General features: G+C 32.2%; 1 protein-coding gene across 2 annotated transcripts in view; it reads right to left on the reverse strand.

Moving 5' to 3' along the window:
- Ac3 (Adenylate cyclase 3) overlaps nucleotides 1-23,481 on the reverse strand; it is a 402,870-nt gene that overhangs the window by 35,163 nt on the left and 344,226 nt on the right. For both annotated transcript variants that reach the window (XM_085955369.1, XM_085955370.1), the window contains exon 10: nucleotides 8,701-8,813. In XM_085955369.1, the coding sequence (XP_085811495.1) occupies nucleotides 8,701-8,813 (113 nt within the window). The remainder of the gene's footprint in view (nucleotides 1-8,700; nucleotides 8,814-23,481) is intronic.

Raw genomic sequence — 23,481 nt, forward strand, 5'->3', positions numbered from 1 at the left:
ACCTGTGCCCGTGTTATCGGCACAGGGTGTCTCATCATTTATTATATCATTCATTAAAAATGTACCGTACGAGTGCCTACTAAGACGTGAGGGTATACCCCAGAGACTAGCTTCAGCCAGACCGCAGAACATCATAAAAGGTCAGTGCCTGGCACCCTACGTGTAACCGCCCCACCCCCCAGCATCCACATCTATCATCACAATAATTCTTCCACCAATCAATTACAGTTCACTATGAAAAGCGCAATTAATAAATATTAACCATTAGTAGAATAATAATGATGGATTATTTGAGAACAAGATCTAATTTACAAAATGTTAAAAATAGTATTGTAGAATTTACAATCGCTTATATAATTTAGAAATCTATTTACTTAACTGCGTTACAGCTGCAATTGCATTTTTATAATCTTCATTATCTTAAATATTACTATACAGATTCATTATTTAATATAATAGATTGTTATTTATATAAATGGATTTATTGTTTACATACATTTACTACTAAAATAGATTAACATCGCTCAATAGCCTTACATCATAATCTATTTTAAGGTGGTAATACCGATGGAGTAAGAAGTATAAATTGTCTATTCCTCTGGTTATAATAATCATATTAGTCAAATTTATCGGATATTACACACACCAATTTAATGGTTCACGGACCGTGATAAAGCTTCTTACAATACATTCATATTAATAAACTCTAATGAGAATACGTAATTTATAATTATGTAGACATGTGGAACGCATCTATGGCGGAATAGTTTTTCTGATTTTAATGAGATTTTGATGGGAAGGCATTAATCATTTCTAGTTTTATTTCCATAAATAGCCTACGTGAATCAAATTTACCGAAGAGACCCGCGTGTCATCATCGTAGCACTTGATTTGCATTGCATTACTCACAACATACCACATAAGTGATAGAAAGAGGAGATGGTGTGTAAAACTCCAACCTCCACTCCCGTTGTGTATATGCAGCCACGTCATACGCGGCCGGCTAACATAACCCTTACGTGTGCCAGATCAAAGAATTTAAGTCCTCATTTTGTCCCGAGCAGAGCCGCACGGGACTGGTGATGCAACCTTGCACCGAAGTGAGAATACATGATGCTAATTTATATGGCAACTATCAGAGTGACTTTAATTTGAAGAGTCGCAAGGGGAGTCGAGAGTGTCCCGCCCCCCGTACGCTCTGGCGAATTTAGTAAAGGCCGCAAAATTGGCCTCGGTTGCCACCATGTCCGCGTGTCCTATTGGGGCCGAATGGGGTCGGACCCGTGCAAACAACTCCGCTCGTTCGGGGCCCATAAGTGGACAGTCCCACAGGACGTGCTCTGCGTCCTGCTGGTCGTGTCCACATGAGCAACCCGACCCGTGTCTTGCCAAACCAAACCCCTACAGTTTGGCCGCAAAGTTTCCATGGCCAGTCATGAATTGACTAGTTCAGTGGGGAAAGAGGAGATATGAATTCCTGCGCTTTAGTTTTCTTTTACAGTCGCCGCAGTATAACCCAATTTTTTCGAGTGGTAATCGGAGAGTATGGTAGATGACTGCCAGTTTTTATACTGGATCACAGCCTAATTGAAATTAGACATGCCTGGAATAGTGCACACATGTTGTGTGTAAAAAATCTAATTTAAAAAATGGACAGACAATGTAAATACATAACTTTAATTAATGAAGAATCTCACATTTTAAGTCTTGTTTATATTCAGTATTGAATACAAAATTAATGATAATTTATTTAAATAACTATTTCTTTTATTCAACGAATAATTCACAGGATTTTAATAATGTACCATTCTAATTATTGAACATACATAATTCTGAAAACACTCATGAGAAAATATAGCCAATAGAAAAAAAAAATTTTTTTGAAAGATAACTCTAAAGAAATCCAAAGAAGACTATCATGAGTGTTTTCAGAATTATGTATGTTCAATAATTAGAATGGTACATTCTTAAAATATTGTGAATTATTCGTTGAATAAAAGAAATAGTTAATTAAAATTATTAACAAGTTCAAGTAAGTTACAACAGAAAATATTGGAGTGATCCGTAACGTTGGTTAGTAATTATTTTAAAGTAATAAATACTTTAATTTAGAATACAAAAACTGATCGCCTACCGTAACTCAATTTGGAGAGCGCTTATGTGCATGTAATAAAAAGGCCAATAGTTAAAATTACATTAAAGGGCACGATACCCAAGAGACGCAGGTTCGATTCTTGCCGGTTGTCTTACTTTTTTCAAAAAAGATTTTTTTATTGGCTAGTGTTTTCAGAGTTATGTATGTTTGATAATTTATTTATTATCAATTATGTAGGTACTCTATTTTTACAATTTTAAACGTACTATGCATATTGACATGTTGTGTATAATTACTCAATTTCGATAAAAATACGACATGCAATGTGTGTACATAAACTCATTGGTTCAAATATTTTATAGTGATAGCTTATCTTTTATTTCTGGATAGAAAACCTTTTTAAAAACTGTAAAACCGACACTCTGATGGACACCAAGACAGACCCTGTACTCTACAGATTATCAGAATTTAATAGTTCTTGAGCACAAGGTATTTAGAAATATTTTAGGGTGCTAATTTAATCATAAAGTGTACCTACAGTGTTTTTAATTACATGGGTGATCGTCAATGTCATAAAAAAATCAAGAATTCGTAGGAACGGGGTATTGTCATCGAAACGCCAAACATCAATAATGAATGCCTGACGTAAAAAAAACTTTCGGCTAGAATTTTAGACGGAAAATGATAACTGTTTCTATTGGTGTCTAAAAAAATTGTATTCACTCGATATCCGGTGAAAACGTTGGTTACTCATGATTAGAGTTGGGTATTTTCCGAGAAAATCTCAATCTCGAGATTCGGGATTTCCCGAAATGATGAAATTTTGAATTCTAGAAATTCGGGAAATTGAAAAAAAACCTGAAAAAATCATAAAATCAGTCTAAAAACAGACAAATTCTAACAAAAATATGATTTTTTTATTATTTATGTAAGAAGACAAACAAAATAGATGTAGGAAAACAAACATTACTTATTAAAATAGACTTTCAAAAAATACAGACTGTCAATTGCTGCGTCTGACAATTGCGTACGCTTTTGAGACACAAAATTCTCTGATGTTGCAAAAATTGCGCTCATTTTGAGTCGACATTGGCTTCATTATGTTAAATGCCCCGATCAGTCTTTGAACGTTTTGTGTTTACTGTCCACTTTTTCCTTATAGAAAATCGTTTTTTCAATTAATATTTGATAATGAAGAAATCCCGAATCTCGAGAAATGATTTTCGAGATCCGGGATTTCCGAAATGTTAAAAATTTCAATTAGAAGCGGCTCTTTGCATAGACTTTTGCGGCTCTTCAGACATAAACTCTAATTTCACCTCATCTCAAGCAGCCTTATTAAGTGTATGAGATAGAGCCGCCGAATAAACTTAGACTCGTACATCCTCTCGAAATAAATGTCAATAAAATTAACTTGACACCGTTCGACCCAGATGCTGGTTTACTCCAGATGCAGTTAATAGATTTAACAAGCAAGGAACTGTGGACCAACAAATTCACAGATCTGACCAGCCGCTTGGAAGAACTCGAAAGAGAGAAATCCAATTTGATTTCTCAGCATAAGTGGACAGCTATAAAATAACTGCCTAAAATAGAAACAATACTATTTGATACATGGAATAGTTTGCCTGAAACATATGACGCGTTAAAAAAAACAAGCTTTTGGTATTTTCATAATCTTTGGCTCTACATATACATATATGCGAACAAATATTCTCATCCATGAACCAAATAAAAAATTAAGCTTAAAAGCAGATATTAACGGATGAAAATTTACAATCATGTATTCAATTAAAAATAAGTAGGTAACTATTTGCCAGATATAGTAAAGCTATCAAAAGCGATGCATGGCTGCCGTTCTAATTATTTTTTTAATAAAAAATTTTAAACTTTTCCCCCCTAAAAATCCATATACATATGTATGTTGTATATATGCGGCTCTCTGGTACCTTTTTTTATCTTGTTTCCTTGACAATTTGGCCCTTCTCACTTGGCAAACTACTGACCACTGGTGTATGTATACGAGATACTACCATGATAATTATGGAAAGACACAAGATAACTGGTGAGCAACAGATACTTGGAAGCTTCACATGATATACATACATCACACAGAGAAGAAGAATAAAATGTTTTATTATAAATTCATTTGGTTAAATTTTTTAAGATGTAGTGTTTTTTTTTTTTTTCGACCATGTCCGATCCTGATAGGATCATATGGGCCTCCACAGAGTGGAGGTTTGTATTGACAGATTTTGTTTTTTACGAGAAATGGATGTCAGCCACTTGCTCAACCTATTAGGTCCATACCCTGACACACACAAATTGAAAAACAATTTTTGTACTTGCCAGACCCAGGATTCGAACCTGGGACCCACGGCTTTGTAGTCCAACGCTTATGCCGCGCGGCCACCCAATCAATAATATACACAAAATAGAACGACACCAATTCTTAATATATTTGTAAATACTACATAAAGGAATGTCCGGGAAGTTATTTCCGTTTTAAATCGAGCACATTAATTGAGGTATATACTTACCCTAATCATTAAAAATGTATCGATGTCACAAACATTTACCTTACATACAAATATTATGAAATAATGAATTTAATTATGACTGTATATTTTGCGCAACTTTTCTATCAACCCTAATCTTGGGGTCTTTTCAATCTGTTGAAACGTTTACTTTACAGGGATATTTTTGTAAAGGTAAATCGGCCATAAAAAGAATTCTACAGTGACTAGGTTATTAGAATTTTCTTTTGTCCTTCGTCGTATGCAAACATTTAAAAGATTTCTTTGTGGAAATATAATATAATAATTTATATGTGTATGTATATAATAAGACATGTCTTACCACTACATGGATGGATCGGGGAATTTAAATTGCCACAAAAATTATGCTTGTGCAAACATTGGTGTTCTCCATATTTGTATACGGTGTCGAGTCATGGATCCTGAAGGCAAGGGAGCGAAAAGTAATTAATGCCTTCGAGATGTAGTGCTGGGGTCAAATGCTTCGTATTTCTTGGACAGAGCACAGGACAAACCAGTCAATCATCTGACTGCAGATAAAGGAACGGTTCTCGACAATATGTCTAAGACGCATTCTACAGTTTTTTGGGCACATTTTCCGGCGCGGACCGAACAACCTGGAGAGACCGTTGGTTTTGGGTTTGCGTGAGAAACATAATATTATAATATTAATAGCTGACCCGGCAAACGTTGTTCTGCCATATAAATTATTTCTAGTGAATATTTTGGTTGTTAAATAAAAAATAACGAATGTATCGTAAGTGTGTGGGGATGGGATCTATGACAGAAAGAGGAATAGAGCGCTGTAGACGATGACCGCCGATAAAAACAAAAAAGCATCAACCATTCATTTTCTCAATTCAAAATGACTAATGATGTTCATAACGAATGAATTACCTGTGACAGGATCTCGTTGTTTAATGTTTATGCAATATCCGTCTTGTCCCTTCCAGAAAATTAGCGGATATTGGAGAGCGTCATATGAACGGTGTGTGTCAGCGATGAACTCCAGATTATTGTTTTTTCTTCGGATCACGATTTCTCGCGTCGATGTGCGGTTGCCAACCATGATTCCAGCAATGTCGTCAACAACAGGTACATTGAATTGACGCACGTGCTCTCCAGCTGGTGTTTTATCAGGATTGATAACAATAGCGTGATTGTCACTTTGCAATTCGTGCATGTGTGCTTTGAAGAATTTCAATAATTCATTGTGCTCATTCAACAGGGCGTCCAGTTCGCCGACGATGCGCCTGGAAATAGGCGAATTGAGGCCATTGTAGCCGCAACGTGCATCTATATGATTGATGTCCTCACCGCCCATGAAGTAGATTTGTAAAAATTTATGTGGTTCGTTTGGTATTGGCAGCAATGAGCCTACTTTGTGGTATACTTGGCCTTTGATTTTGAACGTAGAATGGAATTGTTGACAATTTGCCGCAGTATTGTGAACTATTTCTGTTGCTCAGAACGAAGTCATTTGGAAGCATGAATTTAATGTGCGAATGGACTTCAGGAACAGGTTTGAATCTGGAACCGTGCCGATGAGCAAACCGTTCAATTGTTCTGGTGGTATCTCAATTTCTGGTAGTTGCACTTTTCCTGATGCGCAACACATCCCGGCTGACTCATGTTTGAATTTGAGCGCATGACAATGGGGACATTCTTTGTCCATAGCACCAATCAGCACTTTTGGATGAGCGGAATATTCAATATCTGGCTCGTACTCGAATGCGAGACGAAGGAACGAAGCGGTTGTAAAGGTTCTATGTACTTGTTGGCGTTGTCGGTTATTTGCTCTGCGTGTGTTAACTACGAACCGGCGCGCTTGGCTCCGTTCCAATTGTCGTTGTTGATTTCGTTCAGCTCGTGCCTCTTATGATTGAGATGCACGCAATTGCGACATGCTTACACGCACGTTTTTGTTATCTTGTTGGATTTGTTTGTCTGTTCTTTTTGCTCTACTATTTCGCATGTTTGTTGCTTTATTCGTTTGACTTGCGTCTTGCTGGCATTGTGCACTGTAATACACGCACATAAAAATAGATAAATTAAAATAAATCGTACAAAATTTTGCACGCACTGCGTTGTGATATGCCGAATGAAATGTCAAAATGACGCGATGCTTCTCTTGAATTCTTCTCGGACGTAGCGCCATCTGTCATTCAACAACATAAATAATTTCGTTCTGTTTGAAATACGAACGACGGTTAAATTTGTTCATACAAAAATAATAAAATCGCGATTAAAAAATGGGAGGGTGGGAATAGGAGGGTTAAAATTTGGGGTTATAGGTATTTTTTTATGCTAAATAATAAAAAAAATACAAAAAAAAAAATTGTCAAAAAAATAAAAGAAAATTTTTCTGGATAGAGATACCCTAATCACTTAACGGTATGAAATATACTTGTTGACCTATTCTCATACCTAACAAATATACATAAAAAAATCATAAAAATCGGTCGAGCCATTTCGGAGGAGTTCGACCACAAACATCGTGACACGAGATTTTTATATATATAGAGATGAAAGCTATATTATAGTTAAGATTTACATACTTTGGTCTTGAAACTAATGAGAACAAATTGTTCTGTTTTACTTACTGATATTTTGAATTGAATTTAGATTCAATACAATCTAGTATGTATCCGTATGGATTTAGTTATATTTCTTTTTAAATCAATCTAATTCAATTTTGATACTAAAATTCATTTCATAGGTACGCAATATTTTCGTGTATATGTGCACCTAGAAAACATGTATATCACTACCTCAACTGAATTCAGAACTATTCTAACTCACATTTAAAATATTTTACAGAAAAGTGTTCTTTAAAACATCATATCATTTAAGTTATTTATTATTTATGTAGCAATCATACCACTCAGCATTAAATGAAATACACACTTTAATATGTATGTTTTGTTGTCAAAACAATACAATAAAATTTCCTCAATCATAGATCAGTAGGGTATGCTATGATTTGTTAATTGCAACAATATCTCTTGTAATACATGTACTACATTGTATAAATTGGAAGGAGAATCTCTGAATTCTCACTCACTCACCGAGTTCGTCACGCGATGCACTACTATCGTCACGAGTCCTTCACTCGACGTAGTCAACCGTCATTCCACTCGAATCAAGTCTGTCAGTTCATTAATATAACTAATCCCTTGATCACATCAATCTCACCAATACATCTGTATCGGCAATTATAATCTCACGCTGTTATCCTTATTACTGTATTTATTTATTCTTATATCAAAACCTCCAAGCAACAATGACCTTTACTCTCCTCCACATCATCAACAGCCAAATTTATCATTAGTCTTACTAAAATATGATGTATACATTTATCTGTATAAATAATAAATAACTTAGGTAAGTTATTTCAAAGATTTGTTTGGTCACTAGTGTGGTGTTCGATGTGTAGGTAGAGGATGATGATAACGAAGTCTTCGATGTAGCAGGGTGAGATTTATTAGCAGCGTATCGGTACAATAGTATATTATACAATGATAGTTACGAGCTATGTACTTGGATTCGAGTGACATCTAGATAAATTATTCTTCGTTATTTATACATTAAAAAGTAATACATTAACATTAAATTCTGTTACCTAATCATATTGAACTGAATATAGAGTCAGCGTTTTAAATTGAGTGGCGAAATGAAATATTATTTGTTATTACAGTTGTACGAAAATATGATACTATAAAAATGATTATTCAGCTAATACACCGTAATGATTTATAGTGTGCTGTGATATATAATAATATACCGTATTTAATGTCGCCAATCAACTTGCTGATGTAGCTAAGATTTTTTGCTGAAAATGGATTCGCTGGGAATATATTACTGCAGAGTAATTTGATATAATAGATATTTGATCGCTTATTATTTTGCAGCTACAGATTTCTATTCTAAAATATTTCAAAAGTGAGTTAATATAGTTCCGCATTCAACTGATGACTAGGCACATTAGAAACGCGAAAAAATCATATAGATTGTGTGTAGATAGGTTTTATTTTCAGTAACATATTATATTGAAAAAATGTGACATACCTGTGACCGTCTCGGCTAACCAATTCTTTCCGTAATCGATTCTTAAAGTCCTCGGAATCTTCCCTGTCTCTTTCCCCAGGTGTACCTTTGTCTTCTTCCATTGGGCTTTTCACCTGAAAAAATAGAAAGATAATCTTCAATCAATACGACGTAAAAGTAATCACAAGGCCAACATATTATTTATATGACTATTGTATGGTCAACAATAGATTATATTGTATGGGTATCTACTACCTACATACATAACAACAAAAATATGCTATTAATAGCACAGACTATTGTATTTTGTTATCTATACAAATGATGTATTGTGTTAGATACATCCTGTTTTTATAGTGCTATAAAGAAAAGAACAAATATACAATTATTAAATTCGGGTATTTTATTAGTAAATAGTACGACTTGTTTCGGTTGTTATTTTTATAGAAATTTTTACACTTAATATACAATTATATTTGCAAATTTTAATTTTAACCATTGAATACCATTAAGAAAAAGGGTGCATAGTACAAAAATATTAAATAAAACATATTTTACGTGGAATGGATGCCAAGTACAACTATCATGCATCAAATTCCAAAAGGGTTATGGCACCAGAAGTATAGAAAACATTTTATGATCGATTAACAAATGAATACGTGTATTAATTAAGGCTCTAAGTACCAAAAACAAAAAAACTGACTTTTTTATAGAAAAGTGTTCTACATACTAACGCCAATAACTGCAACTATGGTCTTAGTGCCTCAAGCAAGTCAAAAAAATACAGCAAAATATTTAAACCTGTCGACGTTGTAAGTCCATTGGCCTGTTTTATTTATAATGGTGAAAATAGCACTACAGTGATCAACCTCATTCAATATAAAATGGCTGACGATGGTGTGTTGACACTTGCGAGTTCCTAATACCTAAAATTATGGAAGCTGCCGTGATTGCTTCACACTGTAAAACCACATTTTTCAAAAGGTCTGCTTCATGAAATTTTACTGCAATGACTCGGTATTTTGTAACTACAGGCAATACTACTTTTTGGTACTTAGAGCCTTATTTAATACACGTATTCAAATGTTATTTTAAATTTTATGATCGATTAAAAAAATATGAACGATAAGCAAAGTGCTCACCATTTTTAATTTCATTTTTCATTATTATTTTTTTTTTATATCTATTATTGTCATATTGCTTTATTTAAGTATTGTAAAATGAATAAATGTTTTTAACAAATAAAACGTTTTTCTTAATTTCCCCACTTTTGATTTATGGCACATAGCACCTTTCTACTCAACTTTATTCAATTTTTTTATTGAATATACATTTTATTCGTAATCAGGCTTTAGTACCACACAAAAGTTGGCATTATATAATATACCTATCACAGATAAACCTAATTAAACGTTCAGTTGTTCGAAAGCGTCTAGCGAACAAAAGAAAATAAAGTTGTTTAAATTTCAAATATAAATTTCTTTTGTTCATTCAATTTATATCGCACGGAATTGTTCTTGAATTTGAAATGTCCGCCGGAACATAGTTATCGAAGCCTATTTTTACCGACTCTCTTGCCAACTTTGTGAATCCGACTGGTTTCAATACGGTATTTTTTATTATGGTATTTTTTTGATCCTAAGAAGATCAATAATATGGGTTTCCACAGAGTGTAGATTTGTACTTATTTACAGGCTTTTTCTATGAGAATTGGATGTTAGCCATTTTCTCAACCTATTAGGTCCATACTCTGACTCCAAATACACGTTGAAAAACAATCAGGATTCGAACCTGATACATACAATATTATAAACCACTGTGTTAGCCGCTTGGACATCGTCGTCATTTTTGTCTATGTCTATACCTACAGTAATATAATGTTTATTTCTTCAAAAGTTATGAGCAATGCTAATAAACTAACACTATTATGGGAAGTATTGAGTGATTGGCGTCCTACTTTTCTGAATACAAAGACGTAGTTCTATACCAAAAGTAAAGTAAAAATACATAAATACTGAATGGTAAATTATTTTATATGATGGTGCTCAAGAGACATCATAATCAACAAGAATTTTCGAGTTGCTTAAATATCTGCTTAGTATCTCTCCAGAAGATATAAATATTTAAAATTCATATTGAATAATGGTTGATACCATAAACAAAAAAATAGAATGCTGAGTTAAATAATCCAGAACAGTAGATAATATTTATTTAAATAAAGAACTTATTATACAACTGTGGAATCCATTTGGTAGATGACCAGTAAACACTGTTTTTATTTGATTATAATATTATAAAGATATTAATTTATTAACGCGTGCATTGCGATGCAGGACGACTTTGTATTACCGTGTAATGTGCGTGTTACGTCTGCCGAGGCCCGCAATGGACTGCTTGGGTCAGTGACGCTACACTATAAAGATTTCTAAATTGACACCAATAAAAGTGTTACCCTATAAAACAGGTATTTTGGCAGTATTTGCCGTAACGCTAAAAAAATTACAATATTATTGAAAATAAATTACACGGCTTATATGTGCAAAATCTCTAATGTTGTCAATATGTCCCCGAAGAACTCAGCAATACGATACATATCAAGAGCTAAAGCTCCCTCGCCTTCCTTCGGAAGTGACAACATGCAAATAAATAGTATGAAGTTTCGTTTTATAAAGCTTTTTATGTGGTTTAGAAAAAACATGGATTATACCCATCATAAAAAAATTTACAGTTTTTGAATTTTTTTTTGAAGTTATAATTCTTTAGGCGCGTTTGGAAAATTAGATCAGAGTGTATTTTTGGCGTGTGACATGTAACACATAATTTATTTTTTCACACGAAAAAAATCGCACTCGATTGGATTCGAGCCACGATTGTTCGGTTATCAGCCGAACGCACCGCCTTTACGCCACAGTATGATAATGCAATCGTGACGATTATACAGTATAATATTATAGTTTTGAATTGTTCCGTTACCTAGGCAGCGAATTTATTATTATATGTACGAAGAATTGTTCCGTTGCCTAGGAAACGAATTTATTATTGTCGGCCATTTGCAATTTCTTACGTAAACAAACAGTTAAACTTCAGAGTGACAGTTGGTACTTTACAAATAAAAACAACAAGAAACCATTATATAATTTAGTAGGTAATGTAAGTTAAAGTGTATAGAAATAAACCAACGGCGTTCCAATAAGCGGTCCTTTTTCTTAAGTGTGTAATTTAACAATATAATTAAGAGCTCGTCGAAGAATCTACGTTATCAAAAGTTTTTTTTTTTTTTGTTACGCCAAAGAAGTATAACTTCTAATGCGCGTACATAAGTACACACGCCGATTTTTTTTAAAATTATTTGTTTAATACCATAATAGGCCGTGAAGCCTAATATTAGTGGTAAAACTCCCAAGCTTGAGGGATTTACATATTAGACTATGTAAATATATTTTGACTTCACCGAGAATCGAACTCAGAGCTCCCTGATGGAAGGCCAGTGCCTTACGCACTGCACCACGAAAGCCGCAAATATAGCCATAATATAATGAAAATATCCTTAATACAAAGGAAAATTGCAAGAAAAAGAGGTTCAATATTATGGGTAAGGAGTATAAGGTCATGGTTTTATAAGAGAATACTCTTATTGTTCTCAGTTGCCTCCACAGTAGAGAAAACATTTGTACAGGAGACGTCATTATACTGTAACCCTGCCCTATTATTATTGGTCCAAAGAAACAAATAAAGATTTGTATTTTTATAAAAACGTAAAAATAAAAGAGTTTGTTGTGAAATTTTTCATCAATTATTATTATACAGAAACAGCTGATAACAGACAATACAGACGAAACTGTTTTTTAAGTATCTTAAATAAGTAGCTGAAAACCCTAATATATTGAATTTATGTATTTTAATAATATGAAAGAGTTTATTATAAACTTTTTTTTTATAGAAAAAAGTTCTTTTCTACGCAAAAAATACTTTCATAACAAAAATTTTAAAAATAAATATTTATAAGGGTTGGTACGAGCTGAAAGTTTACGTGAAAATGTTATCATTATCAAGCTACTGCGGCACTTTTTGGGGGTGAGAATAAAGAAAATTGTAAATTCAACGCCCATCTATCTGCCTGAGCCTTAAACTTTCTTGGGTAAAGCATTCTGTTGTGTTGAAGTTTTATTGGTACAAATATTGATCTGATTCCGAGTTAAATTAAATAAGGTACGTTTATTTTCGCTACAAAGAGAAACTTTTTCTTTTGCGTAATTCTGTGGCTTTATTTATTAGACAATCAATACCGTTAGCGTGTTGAAGTATAATGGAAATGGTCTAATTAAAAATATACAATAAACTCACATTCTAATTCAGAAGGCAAAATGAATCTTCGGCCAAATCAAAAATCGATATAATAAATCAACCACATCTTTCTTTTCATGTTTTTTTTATTCATAAAAAGTGGAAAGTGCTAGTGTCATCGAAATTGTTAAAATCTATTATTGATTAAATTTCATTAGTGTATGTTATATTATATAATTTTACTTGAGAAGTTTGTAAATTGTGTTTATTATAAGTTAGTGATGGAGGATAACTTTTAGAAGTAGGTAGGCTATTAAGGTGATCATGGCCCCCCACCCTGAAGCGGGCCCTCAGGCTAGGATCTTTGACGGCCCCCCTACCTATCGCTAAAGATAAAGGCAGTGTGACGCTCTATAGTAGCGTTTTCCAAAATGGTATATGCGGTAAAATTAATGTGTATATTTAGTGTTTTTTGTATATTTGAATTCATCTATTTGAATTATGAAGTTGTCGAGTATCGACATACAATTAAAAATTGTATCGTAGGACCACTTAATTTTAAATAATAACATTATTGAAGATAAATAAACATTTTTTTACTATTCGAGAGAATTTGTGATGTGTGCTTAAATCACTTATCTGGTCGATTCGCCACGCCGGGCCACCAGGCTAGAGCCCTGTCAGCCCCACCTTTGTGCATAAGTAGATACTTATCAATCATACTTACGGCTTACGGGACTTAAGAAGATAATAATACAATATGGCATCTTACTGATGAATATGTGCACACTAATAAAATGTCAACATAGAATAATATCATATAGGTATATATCATGAAAATATATGGTGTTAGTCAGTAGCGAAGGGTGAATTTTGGAAAAAGGTAGGCTGTGGAGATCTGAGAAAAATAGCATACTTGTCAGGTATTAATACTTACGAGAAATAAGAAGATAATACGATATTACTACTAATGGATAGGTACACACTAATTCAATGAAACTTCAAAAACTCACTGACGACATAAAATTGAGCGATGAGTTTAAATTACGTATTTTTCAAAACATTTATGCTCATCACAAGTCATGAGAAAAAAATTATTATAATTTTTAAAAACAATCTATATTTAGGTATTAATATGCGTTTAAACCCCATAGAAATTATTTTTTTTATTTATCTAAATATTAATTATTTTAAAATTATTATTATTAATTATTAAATATTAGTCATGACAACAATAATATTATGCGCGAAGGTTTTAAGCTCTGCGATAGGAGCCTAACGTATTTCATACAATGCGATAGACTGGCTGAGATAGCGTGACGTCCATCCGAAAAAATATCATAACTCCTTCACAAATAATCCAATTATTATTTACGTCAAGACATATGGCGTAATCACATAAATATTATATAAAAATAATTTATTCAATATGCCAACGACATCTATCGTAGGATTATTATGTAGGAATTTCACAATTTTTTGACCAATTTCAATAAGCACTATCTATGGTGTTCTATGAAAGTTTAAAAAAAACATGCCTCATCACGTCTCTCTTCAACATTGTATTCAGTATTGTACAGATTATTTGCGATCATTATTTTGCGATTATGAGTGTCAGTATCCATACAAATCGATAGGCTGTTGAAGCAGCGCCTAATACATTTTCTCATAATATTATCATAAATACATAGCTGCAAATTTGTTCAAAATAATTAATAAGATAATTAAAAAAAAAAAAATCTATTGGATTTAATCACATATAAATAATATTGATTGTAAGTTGTAAAAAAAAAAAAAAAATTTATCTCGTGATTTTTATTTATCAGTTAGTTGAGTCATAGATTCAGATAATTTATTCAGTCAGTTATATCAGTTGAGATCTTATCTCTATTTTATTAATTATGTTAGCTATTTTTCTATACAAGTTAATAAACTTTCTCAGCAACCAATCGATATCAAAATCATTCGTGATAAAAGACAAGGAGGGGAATATTAATATCGAGTTATCTCGTTCGACGCGGACGACACGACCGCCGTGTCCCAGTTAAACGGTCATTAGATGCAATTAGCATGTTATTTAAATGTGGTAATTAAAAATTAATTAAAAGGTAGGCAGTGACTGTGTTAATATTGATATTGATAGATTCTGCTATCTCAGATAATACCTATACCGTTGGGAGTTTTTTGCACATATGACTGATTTAAATACTTCTAATATCATTACTTACAAGGTACATATGCCAGCAAAAACATTAAAACAAATAAATATCAACATACATAATTTTGAAAAACACTTCTGAGAACATATATTATAACCAATAGAAAAAAACTTTAAAAAAAAGTAAGACACCCGGCAGGAATCGAACCTGCATCTCTTGGGCTTACGCCTCAATCCGCTATGCTACGAGGTGACATACTAATGACGACAAACTTTAACTATCGGCCTTACTTTTATCAAACAGATTTTTTCTGTTGTTTGTGTTTTTCAAAATTATGTATGTTCGATAATTAGAATGGTAATATAAAAAAACTTTTAGGGAACAATGGAATATTGTATTATATCTGAAATCTCGTATGAAGAAAGGCTACAGTATTGAACAGTATCAGAGTTCATCTTATTGTATAAGAAAGGATTCACAGGGAAATGCGATGATTATCAAAAAATAATAATACTTATTAATTTATCGCACTTAAAGCAAGTTATTGTTGGTTTTGGCTAAAAAAAATATTTAACCAGTCGATTTTGGTGTATGGTGCCATTATGTGCGAAATACCATTTGCATGATTCATAATAAATTGATTTTTAAAAATTCCCCTGTGCTGTGGTTCAATAATATAATTAAATAATATTATACATGTATGGTTAGTGTAGGTATGTAATTGATAAATAAGCCTACCTTGCCTTTTTTTATGAATATGTAAATCATTTTGATATAGGTACCTAAGTATATATATTTTAAATAATATTCAGCTCAGTACAATTAAAAAAATATACTTCAACCTACTTGTAGGTCATTTACATAAGCGGTGGTCTAAGGCTAAGAAAAGAAGACCGTTAAATTGCGTAATACGTAAGAAAATGTTATTTTTAAAATGCTGTAAAAATTCTATTTAAAAGTGTCGTGCGGTGCTTATAATTTAAATATATTATGAATTTCGGGTAATGGAATCGAAATGACGGTTATAAAAGTTTGTTTTTTTTTATTATTATTTTGGGCAGACAAAATAATAAATAAAGTTATAAAATGATCCCACTAAATTTGGCTGTAAAAGAAAATTTGAAAGCTCGCTTTCGGCGACGAAGGGAGCTTTTTACTCAGTGCGAGCTTTAACGAAGTGCGACATTAAAACAAAATGTCCACTTTTTAACTTGTGTCAAGCCAAATGTTCGGTTATAAATTATATTAGTCAATTTTTTATTGGATAGCGCTATTTATTAACATATAGAGAGACATATTATAAAAATGTTAAGAAATGACAATTTCTCGGAAAAATACATCAGGCAATAATAATTAAATTAAAACAATGAATAATTACTTTATTATACCTACATATAAAATTGGCAGCAGAAAAACTACTTAATAAGCTATTATATTCTATTGCTTGCTTTAAAATGCCAGTAGCGAAGGCTTTACATAAAATTATTATACAACATTGTACGGTTACGTTGAATTATTAAAAAATCATTTAATTATGTACGAAAGATAATTTACCACTTAAATGTAGTAAGTAGTAGAAAAAAATATATTTACTTATATTGTTACACATCGCCTACGTCTTTATTTTAAAGTTTTGTGAGCTCTTTTATTTGATCAATAAAAAGTATTAAATTAATTTATATTATTTAATGGCTAATTTTTTACCCGCGTTGGCCGCGCGGCTTAAACGTCGGCCTATAGCGTCGTGGGTCTCAGGTTGAAATCCTGGGTCTGATAAGTATACGTCATATTCTTTTTCAATTTGTGTATGAGTCAGAGTATGGACCTAATAGGTTGAGCAAGTGGCTGACATCCATTTATCATAAAAACAAAATCTGTTAATACAAACCTTCACTCTGTGGAGGCCCATATGATCCTATTAGGATCAGACATGGTCGAAGAAGAATTTTGTTAAATTTTCCATGTCAGTGGTAATATTTCTCAGTTTATGAGAATAAATAAAATTTTTAACTTTTTAACGACACATCAGATGTGTAGTTATAGTAAATTGACCAAAGGCCACAGATATATTTCCACACGTGGAAAATATACCTAACCCAACGTTTAACAAGCTCAAATAGCACATTTAAACGTATTATAGAAGCTGATGAAATGCCAATGGGTCGGAAATATTGCTCAATATGTGCACAACCGCTGGATAATTAATGCAGTCACACAGTTGAACCGTAGGAGCATTAAACGACCATAAGTTCGTACTAAAATCAGCAGGATCAACTAAATTTAGATGGATGTATCTATTCACCAACTATAAAATAGAGCTAGCCAAAATATATTAAATTGAAGCTGAAAATGATAACTAATACTAATGATGAAATTAACCGCAATTCATTTTGCAATTACACAATATAATACTGTTACACTTCCTAACAAAATGACTATTTAATAAATTTCTAACTAACGAGTCTACACATCTCAAAGGCCTCGATTTGTTTTTGTGTATTATTTTACATACTAAATTGCAATAGCTTTCGATTTCTTGTAAACCCTTCCACTTTAAACATATCGTAATAAATAATAGTGTCAAATTATCGATTTAATTGCTAAAAAGTCAATATTTCATTCGCCCTTATCAAAAATCTCTAAAACGTGCCCGCGCTTTCAAATTATATTTTCCTGAAACTTCTTTATGGCGTAAATATATATAAAAAATCGTGAAATAAAAGCATAAACATTTTTAATGGCTCACGTACAAACCTCTTATCAAGGTTAGTACAGCACTCTCATGTAACAAAGATATAGCGCCCTGATCATTAGGGAACCCCGTTTGCTATAAATTATGACGTGACTTAGACCAAAAATTTATTACTAGTTGTAAGAAACAAGACTTCTGTTGTAATATAATACATTTCTTGAAGTGTGTACTTTGCCTAATACAGTCTGGAAATAGGTATATACGCAGTATATAATATATTTTATGATAAATGGTACAGATGCGGCAGGTGATCTTTAGCGAGTTGAAATCTGATATATCAGTGTATAAAAATATGTAATAATTGACGTTTTGCAGATAAAGGAACGACTCTCGACAATATGTCTGAGACGAATTGTGCAGTTTTTTTGTACATATTGTTCGGCGCGAACCGGGCAACATGGAGAGACTGGTGGTTTTGGGTAGCATCCAGGGAAGGCGAAGCAGAAGAAGAGGATCTGCGCGCTGGAGTGACCAAGTGAAAAAGCTGACAGGGAACACCATTCATTCTGCCCTGAAAGGAGCGGAAGATCGAGAAGGATGGAAAGTCTTGGTCGCTCAAAGTGGTAAAATTAAAAAGTGGTCACGATCTTCAACTATGAGTGTACGACCAAGAATAAGAAGAAATTTTAATAGAGATTTGCATCGTAAGATAGCAGTAGTACAATAATTAATTAACACAACCAATAAAACAGAAATCTGCTGAAAATAATGGCGTAATAATTAATAGTGTGTTAAATTTTTGTATATTTAAAAATTCAACATCAAGTCAAATCCATCCTAATCAAATCGTTAATCTCCATCGTGTGACCTTAAGAATTGAGAATAAAGTAAAATAATTTAAATTATATTTTAATAAAATCCTTCCTTATTACATGACTAGCCAACGATTTTCAAACACTGTATGAATTAGTCGATAATGAAAAAAGCTGTCTTTATACTGACAGAACTCGAAAAAATGAGATGACAGTTGTTGTTGACAGATGAAAGTTAAACTAAACTCAAGAGACTATACAACATATAAAGTGAAGATATAATAATAATATTATATCACCGCAATTTTTGATCAATGGCAACATTTGTAGTTAGCAAGCTGAGAAGCCAAAGTAAGTAGTCAATTTGTTTTCGATTGAGCCGTTTGGAAATTATTTCGCCCAAGTCTCGTCTCATATTCGAGATAAGCTTTTATTCAGTAGCGTACTCTTTCTGAGATAGGAAAACCTAAATTCTACTACAATGATATTTCAGTCAATGGATATTGAACCCTTTTCTATTGATAATATAGTAGAGAGATCAGTTAGAAAGCCATCTTTATGCTGGGAGAATAGCAAGAATGAAGACAGTATTTTTTTCCAATTTTAGATATTTTTCCATTGAAGCAATCATTTAAAGCCAAATTAAATAAATATTCTTCATTATAACTAACGCTATTTACTTTCTCTCCATCACTTCACATACTTTAAGTTGTCGTGATGTAGTTCTTCAAAATTGTGCTAGGAACATCCGAAAAAGAAAAACCTTTTAAAGGAACCAAAAATGTCGGAAAATAGTAAAATGCTGAACTAAGAGAATTGCTCATTGAATCAATTATTACGAATATTTGTACGAATATTATGTTGAATATATTTTAATTGTAAACATATCATTAATACGTCTAAGTCATATATGAGAGAATCGGAAGGCTTGACTTTTTTACGGTAGGCAATCATTCCTATTTATATTGTCAAGGTTTTTAATTAATTAATTTGATTATACGGACTGATTATACGGTCAGAAGTTATTCGTAGACCACAGCCGGGTCAGCTTGATATAGTATGACCGTAGTCCAAGCGATACTTCTGAATTCCTGGCAAGCTGTGATACCGGCTCTTGTCATCCATCAACTTCATTCATCAAAAGTGTACTCCCAATTACCTACTGCGCGCCGGATAACCCTACAAACAATACCGCGCAAATGCTAGTGCAACCAAACCACGAAACAAAATCATCAACATCATAAAAGGTCAATTGCTGGCATCCTCACGTGACCCCATCCCTAGCATCCACGTCCACCAACACAATCATTCCGTCATAAAATGAAAGTACACCTATGAAAAGCGCAACCAGTAATGTTAAAAATAAGTAAATTGTATGCATCAACTGTGATACGAAATATCTGGCTGTAAGAAGGTAAGAGCTACTATTATGGGCCAGCTTCAATTATTGGCCACTTGCAGATAAAATCTAGTTTTTTTAAGATATTAAATCAACATTGCCATCTGTTCAGTTATTAATAAATCTCGTCAATTGTTCCTCCGTTGGTAAAACAGATAGCATTATAAAACAACCTCAAAACCGCATTTTTATCTGACAGTTCGAGCGAAACCGTGAAATAAGTGCGATTTGTTGTAAATTGTACAAGGACATGACTTCTGTTAAAAGGTATGTTAAACATTTAATTTCATACAAAATGCTAATCCAATTGACAAGTATCTATGTATTTGGTTTATGTATATATCATTAGACATATATTTTGGAAAAAATAGGTGGGTAGGTATATTATGATGGTGGCCAATAACTGATTCCAAAATACGTCGATTTTCCTTTATCGGCCGGCCTTGCTAATAATAGAATATGTGACTAATTGGTAAAGTATTACATTTATTTTTATTAGTTGAATAGTGTTTTAACAGTATTATTAATCATCTTTGTTTTTATTATATTTCTCCGACATTCGTAGATAAATGTTGGCCACCTGGCCCATAATTGTAGTTTTGATGGCCGATAATAGAAACTTTTTTCTTGATTGTTCCAGAATAAAAATGCATCAAAATAAACGAATGAAATATAGTCAAGAACTGAAGAATAAAAGAAGCAATAGAGTATATGAAAGACCATAGTGAAGAGTCTTTGCGTTCAGTAACAAGAAGATTTGAAATACCAAGAAGCACACTAAAATTCCTTCCGCAAAAATCCTCTACTGAAAAGTTATGTATGCTGTTCCTACTGTGAGAAAACTTCAATGATTCTCATTTATCCTTTATGCTACGTCAAGATGTTTGTTAACTTCTATCAGGGAGGTATAATATGTCTTTTAAATTTTTTAAATCAATTTCCAACAAGCTTTACGTATTTAATTAAATATGCCTATCTCACTGTAACTCAATGTGAATGTGTTCTTTGTATTTTTAAGTAATATGTTACGTATGTCTAATAAAATGACGATAAAGTTGCATTAAGTACTTGATTGAACACTTAATAATGATGTGTGATCATAATATTACATAAACTGTTTTTTAATTTTTGTTTACATAATGTTATTACAGCAATTTCGGGGTGGCCAATAATTGCATTTTTTGGTGGCCAATAATGGAAAAAAGTGGCCAATAATTGTAGATTTCTGCCTTTTTTTTTGATTATTTTTTTTATGATCTAAAATATATTTTTTTAAATGTTCTGATAATTGATTATTATAAATAAATAAACAATTTAACAAATAATATTTTTTTATTTCACCTTCCTAATGATATCTGTCTACAAAAAATTAAAGTTGAAAAAATCCTTAACTGGCCAATAATTGTAGCTCTTCCCCTATATAAATACTCTTGAATTTTGCCTTTTACGTGCAAATATTAGTTAAGTTTTTCTTTAACCATATACTATTAAAAATAAATTTTATAAAAAAATACAATTTTCTCTCATTTACTAAGTAGTTACAAATTAATTAACCATGAACGCCACTGCTAGAGGCAAGTCAGCGCGCCAACGGAAGCACTAAAATATCATTAATTTTCTCATCATGGATTAGGTTCGTAATGTTGGTATACTGAGTTTCGTATAACATATACCGTTTACCGTTTTCACCACACAACTCTATTACTATTATCCCCCATCCGTCGTTAACTGGGAGTTTATCGTAAAATTAAGGTTTTTATTGCAAAATATATTGAGTTTCTTGCAGATTTTACGGTCGTACTAAGCCTTGCGTCTTCGTTATTAAAGTAAAAAGCTTATTTAAAATGTCTGAAACATGTTGCCTAATACCATAAGTATTACATTTTTACACGTCGTCTATGTTAAATATTAATATTACTTCCTTGCAGAGTCGAACTAAAGCATGAGCTTACTGGTTTGGGCATCCTGTAGGCGCCAGTTGATAATATTTTTAGCATTATATTTCTGTAATTTTCCATATATGTGTCGCTACATTTCAAAATAAGCCATGTCCACCTTTAGGTATTTTCAACTTTTTTGTGAATTGCTGAAGAACTACTGCTTTCTAACATTTCTGCATTATCAAAATGTGGAATTTATTAATTTTAAATATTCTATACTCGAAATAATATAAACTTTCACCCTTGTGACTGTATTTGAGAAAACAAAAAGCTGTTTGTCTCCTATTCATCTATTATGGACTTGGCTGATTTTGAAATCTAGTGACACATATATGGGATGAAAAACTTTAGTTAAAACATTCTTGCACTTGTTAATAATATATAAACAATTTTTCAGTATTATCAAGGTTATATTAGTACCAATTTTACAATAAATGGTCGCCATTACCAATGAAATTTTAAATTATTCCTCAGTTGAAAATTGTTGCAAAATTTAGGCATGATAAAGAAAAGAAGTGCAATATTTTTTTTAATATGTATATTTCTGATGTGTGAAATATCCAATTAATTGCCCAACGATTACATCTTTTTTGACAGTATATTATTATATTGTATAAGTAATTATACATTAAAAAAAATGACAGATTTAATAGGAAATAAAAATACAGTGTTGACGATACGGCCTTCTCTCATCTTCCGGGAACTTTGCAGATCAATTTAATTAATTTAAGTACAAGCATGTAACAGCATGAACTAGTAAAAGCTTTTAATATTAAAATAAGTAAACACTAGATTTACCAACATTGAAATTGGTCCACGGATTTAATTTTATTGATTGAAAAATAATGCAGCTAAAGAGCAGTGGTTTGTTGGGTCGGTGCCTACTGGTGGTGACGCGGCACTTTGTTTTCAGACCGGTATGCACTTCCATAAACATATTTATTTATTTTATTGTAATAAAATACAATATAAAATTATAAAGAAAACATGTTATACTATTGAATCACGTTAATATTTTAAAATATGTTGTAGTTATTTTTAACTTAAGTAATTTAAATAGGTAGGTACTTTTATTCATTCCCAGTGTGAGATGAAATAAATTATTATGAAGCTCAAAGTGCTCACGGGAAGATTTATAATTTTTTTGATTTAGTTCGCTGAAATTCGATTTTTTGGAACCCAGTATATCCATTAGGGTTATAAAAATATTCTCTCCTACCATTTTAATATGTACAGAGCTTGCACTATATACTAATATGTTTTTTTTAGATTTTTATTTCCATAAAAAAAAATCAAAACAATAATTATTGTTTGAATTAAATATTATTAGTCATGTACTCTTTTTACTTTTGAAAAATATTACTGAAGAAGCCTGACAGTATTCTTAGTGGCTTACAAAGTCTTAATCCGACTCTGCATGCTTACATAGTATGTAAGCAATACATATGTAGGTAATAACATTTACTCTGAGTGAGGTTTTTATAATTTCCCATCAATACAAATTTTTAACACCATA

The sequence above is a fragment of the Rhyacophila brunnea genome, unplaced genomic scaffold, assembly GCF_057557595.1.
Source record: "Rhyacophila brunnea isolate RB1 unplaced genomic scaffold, BYU_Rbru_1.0 scaffold_5, whole genome shotgun sequence".
NCBI classification, from domain to species: Eukaryota; Metazoa; Arthropoda; class Insecta; order Trichoptera; family Rhyacophilidae; genus Rhyacophila; species Rhyacophila brunnea.